Source organism: Drosophila ananassae (assembly GCF_017639315.1).
Source record: "Drosophila ananassae strain 14024-0371.13 chromosome Y unlocalized genomic scaffold, ASM1763931v2 tig00000112, whole genome shotgun sequence".
NCBI lineage: Eukaryota > Metazoa > Arthropoda > Insecta > Diptera > Drosophilidae > Drosophila > Drosophila ananassae.
The window spans coordinates 408,455-419,352 of NW_025319069.1; the positions used below are offsets into that span (position 1 = coordinate 408,455).

Here is a 10,898-nt window from a genome sequence, read left to right on the forward strand (position 1 = left end):
TTTGTTTATTGTTTTTATGTTCACAGCACTACCGTCGCGAGCAACTTTTTATTTTAGCCTTCAATGTATTCTTTGTATCACTGTCACTTGTTGTTTTATTTAGAAATTATAGTAAGCCAAAGTCTTTACTGAGATTAGTTTGTCTCAACACTTTCAAAAAAAAACTAAAAGTGGCTGTTTACTAAATTTTTAACAACGACGAAAAATAAGACTCAAGCGTTTGACTCGACGTTATAATTCGCTATATTCAACCAAAAATGAACTTAAGCCTAGCTTATCTTTTGCGGGGAAGCGGGGCGAATTCACAAGAGAGCGCAACTAAGCTTGTATTTCGCTCCCGCTCCGCCCTATGCTAAATTAGATTAGACTTCAATTTTTTCTCGACTTTTAATTATGCTACTAATCTAATCTAATCATTCTATAGAAAATTAGGCAAAACACCTGTTATGGTAGTCCGTTTGGATTTCCCGACTGGTGATGGTCGAGCGCTTGTTGTAATGAGCCAGACGCGAAGCCTCAGCAGCAATACGCTCAAAGATATCGTTTACGAAGCTGTTCATTATACTCATAGCTTTAGACGAAATTCCAGTGTCAGGGTGAACCTGCTTCAGAACCTTGTAGATGTAAATAGCATAGCTTTCCTTCCTCTTGCGCTTCTTCTTCTTATCATTCTTGGTTATATTTTTCTGAGCTTTGCCAGCCTTCTTGGCTGCCTTTCCACTGGTTTTCGGCGGCATAGTTACTTTCAAATTCACTTCACTTCACAATAATATTTGCGCCCAACAGCCGTTCGGCTTAGTACTTTTATTCGAGCAAGGTTTTCAGGTCTACTTTTAAAAAATTTCATCAGAAACGACCAACCCCCAACTGAAAGCAGGGATAAAGGCATAAGTATAAATTGGTGGTCCATAGTTCGCCACCATTATTCGTGTGTGAAGTGAATTATCGTAAAGTAAAAAAAAATGTCTGGTCGTGGCAAGGGTGGAAAAGTGAAGGGAAAGGCAAAGTCCCGATCGAATCGTTCTGGTCTTCAGTTCCCCGTCGGACGTATTCACCGTCTGCTCCGCAAAGGCAACTATGCTGAACGCGTTGGTGCCGGCGCTCCTGTTTACCTGGCTGCCGTTATGGAATACCTGGCAGCTGAAGTTCTCGAGTTAGCTGGCAATGCTGCCCGTGATAACAAGAAGACTAGGATTATTCCCCGTCATCTCCAGTTGGCTATTCGCAATGACGAGGAGTTGAACAAGCTGCTCTCTGGTATCAATCAGTTTGCCGATCAATCAGTTATATGGCAGCTATAGGATATAGTTGACCGATCCCGGCCGTTCCGACTTATATACTGCCTGCAAAGGAAAGAAGGATGTGTGCAAAGTTTCAACTCGATAGCTCTTAAACTGAGAGACAAGTTTGCGTAGAAAACGACAGACAGATGGACATGCTCATATCGACTCAGGAGGTGAGCCTGATCAAGAATATATATACTTTATAGGGTCGGAGATGTCTCCTTCACTGCGTTGTACACTTTTGACCAAAATTTGATCAAATAGGCAAACCAACTCCGCCAATACTTTTCTAAGATTTATTATTTTGTGACGCACACCCAAAATAAAGTGTTACATTCAACAATTAACATTTAACTAGAAAAACTGGGAAAACTTTTTTTTTTTATTTTGCGCATTTATCTATCTATATATATAAAAGAAAGTCGTGTTAGTTACACCACTGTTGGCACCTAGTGCCAAGACCTACAACCCTATATGCACACTTAGTAATTTGATCCAATCAATATGCATCAGCATGTCGCAATATACAAACCCACTAACCGATTTTCTCACCTATAAACAATTAGTAATAAGCATAAAACTATATCCAACCTATTAACCCAGCACTAATAGACGGCGCCAAAAGCAGAAGCAGCATATCAGCGGGAAGAATGACCGACTGACCGATGCAAGTAAAAACCAGCCAGCTAAGCCGAAATGCGCAAGCAGTACATGAACAAACAATCTGAGTCAGCAGACTCAGAGGTGGGTGACCCTGGCATTAACCTTAGTTTAGCACGTCCAGAACTTTGACCTTTCTTAGATTTAATGATGTATAATTTAGCATCTTATATAAGAGTTATTCTTCTGAAATAAAGACAGTTCCGAAATCAGAGTCAATCGTCTCGTTACTCAGTGTCTGAACCACGGCACTTAAAATCAACCTACTTCTAGTGATCCTGTGTAAAACGGGTCACAAGTAGAATCCGCGGCATACCAGTCTACTTCGAGTGTTGCTCCCGTGAATCGGACCGCCAGTAGACCCCGCGGTACCTAACTACTCCAAGTGTTGCTCCCGTGAAACGGACCACGAGGAGACCCCGCGGCATACCAGTCTAGCTCGAGTGTTGCTCCCGTGAAACGGACCACTAGCAGACCCCGCGCTATCTAACCTACTTAGAGTGTTGCTCCCGTGAAACGGACCGCCAGTAGGACCGGCCGATAAGGAATCAGCCGAACCACCATACCACCGGTACTTGAGGAAAACCACGCCAGGACTTCAAGCACATCAACTCATGCCTGATCACAGCAAGCGTCTGGCCAACCCGAGCAGTCCCTTGCAGAATCCAGGTAAATTTAGTCAGGACTATTTACGGTTTTGACTACGACTCCGGGACCTACCGTTACTCCCGTGAGTTCAAGTTTGACGTAGTTGCCGCATAACGCTCTACGGACGAACAACCACTTATAACTCAAAAACGGCAGAACAGATTTACCAGGATACGGACAGAGGATACTTTTTATCCCGTTCAACAGCGTTCCCGTGTGACTTGACATGAAACGTCAGTCACTATATAATGTGGTATAACAAAAAAGAATCAGACTTGGAATAACAAAACGCAAATGACAGCTATGTAATTGACGTTACCATGGAAGCAGCAGAAAGGCGTGGAGTCAGGCTTAAAGCGTGTCTGTCGTATTCTTCATTTCTTGATCGTCCAACCACAATACGCCACAGAGAAGCGTGGCAGGGAACAGCTAGTATCATATAAAAACAAGAAAGGAAAGCTAACTTCGGGCGGAGCCGAAGTTTATATACCCTTGCAGTTGAGTGGCAGTCCGTTAGGTGGCGCCACACATCTTATATTAGCAGATCGTATATCTTTGGGCATTTTGAATTGTATTGCCCAAACAGGAATCCATTGAAACTCCCATGCTTCTAACTTGAAAAACAACCAAGTTATGGAATTTCCGATCAATCAGTTATATGGCAGCTATAGGATATAGTCGGCCAATCCCGGCCGTTCCGACTTATATACTGCCTGCAAAGGAAAGAAGGGTGTGTGCAAAGTTTCAACTCGATAGCTTTAAAACAGACTAGTTTGCGTAGAAACAGACAAACGGACAGACGGACATGCTTATGTCGACTCAGGAAGTGATCCTGAAAAAGAATATATATACTTTAAAGGGTCGGAGATGTCTCCTTCACTGCATTGCACACTTTTGACCAAAATTGAAATACCCTCTGCAAGGGTATGAAAACCTCTTGACGAGGAAAAGTACCGGTGACGAAACCCAAAATATCTGATATCAATTTTAGTGACGAAAATATGCTATATAGGTGAACAAAATTGCATATAAAAAATATTCTTGTTCGGCACGTGCAAGAAAAACAAAAAAAAAAATCAGTCACGTGCCGAACTAGAATATTTTTTGTTACAATTTTGTACACCTATATAGCATATTTTCGTCACTAAAGTTGATATCAGATATTTTGGGTTTCGCATGCAGGTTCGTCAACGGTACATTACCTCGGCTTATCGGTCGGTCAATTCTATGAGCTGCTGTGGGTTGGGCAAATCCAGTTCTCAGCTGGTCTACCATTGCTGCAGAAAACCCGGCTTGGATGGGTTATGTGTGGGGGCGGTTCACGTCAGGAACGACTTTCTCGTTCGTGGCCGCAGTCCGCAAGGACGATGTGAAGATCCCAAGCCACCTGGATGAGCCCTTAGAGTGTCTTCTCCGTAATTTTTCGGAAATTGAAGACTACGCCGAGCCCGTTGTGAAGTGGAAGAATGTTGTTGGATGCTTCAGCTGAAAGGCAGTTCTGAGTCGCTTGGTAAATCCTACTCCAAAGCCGTGAGGAGATTTCTTTTCCTTGAAAGGAAGCTTTGTCGTCAGCCTCGATTTAAGGATAGCTGTGCTGCATTTCCTACCGCATTACTGTGTTTTGAAGAAGTACAGTTCAACAACCAAGCTCAGGGTTGTTTTTGATGGTTCGGCTGCCACAACCTCTGGCTATTCGATGAATGAAGTGTTAATGTCTGGTCCAGTTATTCAACCAAAGCTGCTGCACATTTATCTAAGGTTCCGTTGCCATCGAGTGGCCATCAGGAGATATTTGCAAAGTGTACCGAAAACGTATATACGAGGACGAGGTGCCGGTTTGCAAACTGGATAAAAGCCGGACTCACTTTTATTAGTTTAAGTAATGCATCAGTTGGCAGAGGATGAGCTGTCTATGTTTCTAAAGGGTGCCCAAATTCTGCGTCGCGATTTGTATGTTGATGTTCTAATTTCCGGAGGTGGCTCTATAGATAAGGCTCGGTTGAGAAAGTGGTGCTCCAATTTTTCTGAACTGATCTCTGACGTGCCAGAAGAAGATCGGGAGTCGTTCCTAAAGTTTGATGATGGAAGCAATGATGGAAGACTTTGGGCAACGCTTGGAATCCGTCTACTGACCTCTTGCTATTTTCGTTTAAAGGGCTTAAATCAATCCCAAAGCCCACTAGGCGCATCTTACTTTCCTCAATCGCCCGGCTGTATGATCCAATAGGACTTGTTGGACCTGTCAATACAAAGGCAAAGATTTTTCTTCTAATGCTATGAGACGTTCCTAGGATAAAAGCCTCCCCCAAGATCTTCACTCCGATTGGGAGATGCGTTGTTGCAGCTTCACCATGGCGCAGCGGGCTAGAATGGTTATTATCATCTGTGTCGTATGTCTTATCGAAGGGTACAAGGTCACAGAGTCATTCACTCTGCTGAAGGTATCGAGACTCACCTCTTAAAATTGTGACGGTTCTGAAACTGGTGTTATCTGGAGCAGAGTTGCGGCTTGGTTTATGTCGAAAATAGCTCAGTTGCAGGTCTAATGGCAAGTATTTCTGCAGGTGCGATTCTGCTGTGGCGCTGTTCTGGATTCGGGAGGAGCCCGCTCGTTTTAATGTTTTCATCGCCAATCGGGTTTCGACAATCCAGAAGTTGACCAGAACGATGAAATGGCCTTATTTTGATCCCGGCAGACATAGTGACGTGTGGTGCTCTTCGCAAGGAGTTAATTGATGATAACCTATGGGCCCATGGTCCTGTGTTTTTTCTTGGACTTCAAGATCAGTGACCAGCAGCGGTTCTATCTGAAAGACCCACTCTGGAGCTAAGGGCAAGGGTTCTTCTAATCCAAACTCCGTAGGTTAACGTGATAGCTAGTTCCAAGTACGCTAACTCGTTTTCAGCTTTGCTACCAAAGCCGTGCACTGTAAAGGATCCATCCAAATTTTCGTTTTTGCATGCTTTAAAACAGTTTATATGCACTCGCCGAAAACCGTAGCACATTTGGTTTGATAATGCAACCAATTTTATTTAAGCTTAAAAAGAGATAAAGGAGGTGCTTCAACTCTTCATAAGGGATGAGCAACAACGAGCGCCTCTTGAAATTTTAGACTCTGGGAAGCGGCGGTCAAACCCGCAAAGCATCATTTTTACCGGACTGTTGGATCTTCAGTTCTTGGATTTGAGGAGCTTTGAACTGTGTCACATTATTGTTGTCATAAACTCACGGCGTCTATTATCTCTTTCAAAAGATCCTGCAGACCTTGATGTCCTATAGTTTGAAATATCTTTAATTATCTTTCACTCTTGTTAGCCGCGACGCTTCTCGGCCGCTCGGCTGTATCGGGCTTCATATGTAGCATAAAGCCAGCGAGCTTTCGCTCAGCCTATATTCTAAGGTCGGCTCACTCCCTGCGGGTTGCACTCAGCCTCGGAAAAGTTCCAAAGTGCATTGGACCAGGTCATAGGCCCGCATATGGCTCTGCAAGCCTTTGCATATCAGGATGGCATCATCGTGATCGGACGCACAAGGGAGGAGCATATGGCGAACTTAAAGGAAGTATTCCGTAGACTGAAGGCGGCAAACCTAAGGATAAACACGGACAAGTGCCATTTCTTTAGAGAAGAGCTATTGTACCTGGTCCACCGGATAACGAGTCAGGGAATTGGTATGGATGGTATCAGCCGTGGTATTTTCTATTTTCAGCCGATTATAGAAAAGTAGAGGAGTACCACAACAAGCGAACACATGGAGTACGTAAGCAGGAAAATACGGAAAAACCCACAGAAATATCTAGAGTACGTGGAAGAGGCAGACCTGGTTTACCGACATGTTCCACATAGAGCCGGAAGCGAATAAGTAGCATTATGGAAGCTGTGTGTGCCATGGATGTGAGGCAGCAGGTGCGGAAGAAAAACAATTGCAAAAAGAGTAGAAAGGTACATCTGGCAAGGAATGCAAAGGGACATAAGGAACTAAGTTAGAAAGTGCAAAACATGCATGCGGTAAAATCCAAGTCATATGCAGTCCTCAGGAAATCCTCCAAGGAAAATGCTGACACAGATCTCAGAGGAGCCATGGTCAACGATATGTGCGGACTTCTTGGGACCTTTGCCGAGGTCCAAGCATGGAAACAGTATGCTGTTGGTAATGATCGATCGGTTTTCCGATTTGTCGGCACAATAATCCTAGTGGAATGCAGCTCGTTCAAGAATCACAGGAGCACTGCGTCTGCGGATTCGCTCAATTTCATTATGTCTAGCTTGCTGTTGTTGTGTTGATGTGCACGAACTCGTTGCATTCTAAGCCTATCTCCTACATTGTCACTCACTAAAGAACGCAATTCTGGCATAGCAATACGATAATTTTCTTGATCTGTCTGTCTCTGGTCATCAGTGCGGTTAGCACCTGAGGTAGCTCTTCGCACATTTGATTGACTACGACGACCTAAGTCAGGCCGTCTTCTCCTCGGCATCGTAAATTGTATTTAATCATAGTGAAAATTTCCCGCTTATAAAGTGACACTACAAAAAAGAGCACAATACTTGGAATGTCACTGTCACTAAGAACCACCAAAGTAAATAAAGTTCTCGCGCACGTAGCCGCAACGATAGAAGGATGCACTAATAGATATCGTAACCAAAAATACTTTTTTCCGTGCTCTGAAATGCGACAGGATGGATTGACATATTAGTTGGTTTTCAAATCTAATGTCAAATATTATGATCGCGTTCGGAAATTTAATTTGTGGCAAAACTTAAGATTTATCTTTCGATTTGTATATAGTCTTAACTGAAATTAGTTAAAATTAAGTTTCTCGAAGCCGACAACTATTTATGTACTATGCATTTTGTGACTATGCAATTTTGTCGCGTTCGCGATTCACTTTTGTTAAGTTTCGGATCGTGATATTAGATCGTCCAACGCGAACGCGAATTTGAACTTCATGCACAGGTAATAAATTACAAATTGACTCTCCATTTTATTTAGAAAACGTTTGTATGGGAAATAGAAAAATGCGGTTTGAGAATTTTTGAACTTCATGCAGCGGTGATAAATTACAAATTGACTCTCCATTTTATTTAGAAAACGTTTGTATGGGAAATAGAAAAATGCTGTTTGAGGATTTTCCCGGCAAATATTCGAATTTTTCTCACCTTTTAAACCTTCCCTAGACCTCCACGAATAATTCAAGACCAAGATAAGATAAATCCGTTTAGCCGTTCTCTAGTGTTTAAGAGAATAGCGAACAGCAATTCATTTTTATATTGATATATATATTATTTAGCAATCGCTTTAGGAATAAGAAACCTGGCCGATCCGCCTTGTTTTCTTCTTTTTTTCATTTTTCCAAAGCAATTAAAACAATTATTTTTATTTTATTTAGTTTCTTTATTTTCTTTTTATTTTTATTTTTCAAATGGGACCTTCTCCAAATACCCCCCATATAACGTCTCATTAAATAAAAATTAAAATATATATTCAAAAAAGGTTATAACCATTATGTGTGATTGTTACCCGCAGGTGCTGTGGGAAAACAAAAATCCTGAACTCACTTCTTGACAGCCGAGCTAGCTTGGAGCTAGATTAATCGAAATGTACGAGTAGTTTTATTTTTGTTCACTGCTTAATATACCCAGGAACGCAATCAACTTTTCGTGTGAAAAGCGTCCGCTTTTCGCCAAATCTGAATTCACTTTCACTGGAGGCGGCAACCTGGCCGTGTGAGTTCCCGTTATCAACTATTGGCAGCAGGCCAGGATTTTTCGTGCCGAACAGCTGTTGGCAACACGCATACGAGTCGGAATACGAAGCCAGGCCGAATCGGCAAAGAAAGCGAAACGGCTGACGGGTAAGGCTTCTTTGAAAGACCCCCTTTTCACCAGGTACCCTGAACCCACCGTATTAGAGTGGCAGAGTTTGTATACCAGCCAGGCTGACTCCCGGCACGGGAGAAGTTACACCTTAGTCCGGCAGAGGCGGCAACCCAAGCGCATACGGTGTGGATACTCGCTAGATGTCCGGGCTATTTATATGAGAGGAGGATCCCTGAGGAGGGTCCTGGGATGGGATCTTCGGTTTATTACAAGACATAACCCTTGCCTTCATAGTTATTGCCAATGCAAGAACGAAAAGGTAGGCCCAGGCTTTGAGGTTTTGTAGACTTGGGTTAACAACCAGACTTTTTCGGAGCTTTTAAATTTATTTTTTATAAATAAATTTTTTTTGTGCTCTTGAACTATCAACAATTTTCATTACACAATTTTCATTATCGACAGAATTACATTTGACACATAAAGGTACGCCATACGAATTTACTACACGAACAATCGTGTGCTGCAATCCTCACATAAGTAAGGGAGAAAAGCTGCAGAGATAGCTATCTTGTTTTCGCGACTCAGCCTTAGAAGCAGTTCGTTCCTTTTAAATCTCCGAAGAGAGTTATGTCATACATCATTGTCCATGGGCTCCAAGGATTGGACCCAGCTACCCAGGCCAAGTGGGAAAAAGGTGAAATTTTGAACTTATTCTTACTTGGCATGATCGACTACTTGGGAGTCGATGGCTGAATTTTTGGAGCTGCGATTTTAGAGCCTGCATACCTTCCCCTGCCTGTATATTATGTGGTGAGTGGTCCCAGGTAGTGTCTATATCACATTTTTCAAAGTGTAATGTCTTTATACATTTTTTTTTATTTTTTCCGAGGTTCGTGAGGTGCGAGGCCACGTAGAAACTTAAGAATGAAGCATGTAATTATTTAAGCTCTGTTTATGTTGTTTACAATTCCTTCGGACGGTGGGTTTTAAACCTGAACTTTAAGAAGACTTGGATTTTTGCGGTTTCTGGTTTGATTGCGCTTTTGGGATCCATGTATTCAGGTTCCTAGTCGTTATTTGAATAAAATATTATCTATTCCAAATGATTGCAATTAATATGGTTGTTTTTGGACAGGCGTCACAAAGGTGAGAAGACCTTATTCATTGTCTGTTTAATTGAGTTCTATCTAAGCTATTGAACTTCCTATTTCTCAATTTTTCTTTCGTAATTATTGCTTAGACATTTTTAAGTGAATGTGAATCCGACACCATCGCATTCTATTCAATTTCCAGCTTAAGGCCATTTGCCTGCTCGTCCCAAAGGAAATCAATTAAAAAATTCATTTCAACCGGATGGAATATTTTTTTACATTTCCCACCAACGCTTGACTATCCCTTTACTTGTCCCCTTGACTATCTTATCCAGACGAGACCTTCATGGGTCCATGTTAAGTGCCTATCTCTGCTTCTTTGACATTTTGCGGCGCTGTTTTGCTTGTGAACAGCGATTGCTTTTTTGCCCGCAATGGGAGGAAAGGACTCCATTTTGGCAAACAGACAAGGCGGCCCTTGAAAGTTAGGCTAGGTGTCCTGTCTCCTAGGACAGGTGGCTCGTAAAAATGTGTAACAGTTAATAAAGAAGTTAATTGGGCATTCCTTTCACTTTGCTTTGTTATTTAAGATATCTTTGTTTTTAGACTTTGAGTGAATGGGCTTTGTTTTTAAATGAATAATTGTGAACTCATCTTAATTTTGTAAAGGAAATATAAGTCCTTTTTATACCAGTAGCCAACCATAAAAAGCATCAGGGTAACCTTAGGATTTATGTTATTGATAAGCATTTGGCCAGAGAACATTTTCGTCCAAGAACATCAGCCAAGTACGGTGAAAAAATAGATAAACAAACCTGTGGGTGTAAAACTCCCACATGTTACGGCCACTGATCAACCTTCCACCTCATCTTCCTCAATTTGAAAAAACTAATTTCTTCATTAACATTTACCTATCAGAATACTAGAGGGTTACGTAGTAAACTTCCCAAACGGTATTCTGATAGTTCTATCTTTGCATCTCACATTATTGTATTTACAGAAACTTGGTTAAAGTCGGAGATCTTAAGCTCCGAAGTTTTTCCTAGTAGGTACACCACTTTTAAATGTGATAGAACTTTGCGAAGGGGAGGAGGAGTGCTAATTTCTGTAGACTCCAAATTCGCTTCTGAAGAGGTAAAATCACAAGAGTTTGGTGACATTGAATTCCTTTGCATCAAAATCACTTTGTCCGATCAATCTTTGTATGTTACCTGTTCGTACATACCACCTTCTTCCGAACCGCCAATATACTGGCAACATTTGTCCGCTATTCGTTTGGTTTTCGATCGTCTGTCTGATGGTGACCAGCTGATAGCTCTGGGTGACCTTAATATCCCAGAACTTATGTGGTCAAATGTTGAAAATTCATCGTCTTTACAGCTTAACTCCCACCACG

At 41.9% G+C, this 10,898-nt stretch overlaps 2 protein-coding genes across 2 annotated transcripts; one reads left to right on the forward strand and one right to left on the reverse strand.

Annotated features, from left to right (window-relative positions):
- Positions 1-428: 428 nt before the first annotated feature.
- LOC6506067 (histone H2B) lies at positions 429-804 on the reverse strand. The gene has a single exon (XM_001967842.4). The coding sequence runs from the start codon at positions 735-737 to the stop codon at positions 429-431; it is 309 nt and encodes a 102-aa protein (XP_001967878.2). The 5' UTR covers positions 738-804.
- Positions 805-962: 158 nt separating this feature from the next.
- Positions 963-1,257, forward strand: LOC6506066 (histone H2A-like; the record flags this gene model as incomplete). The annotated part of the gene is made up of 1 exon (XM_032453534.2): positions 963-1,257. A coding segment is annotated over exon 1 (295 nt), but the record flags the coding sequence as incomplete, so codon positions are not given.
- Positions 1,258-10,898: the final 9,641 nt, after the last annotated feature.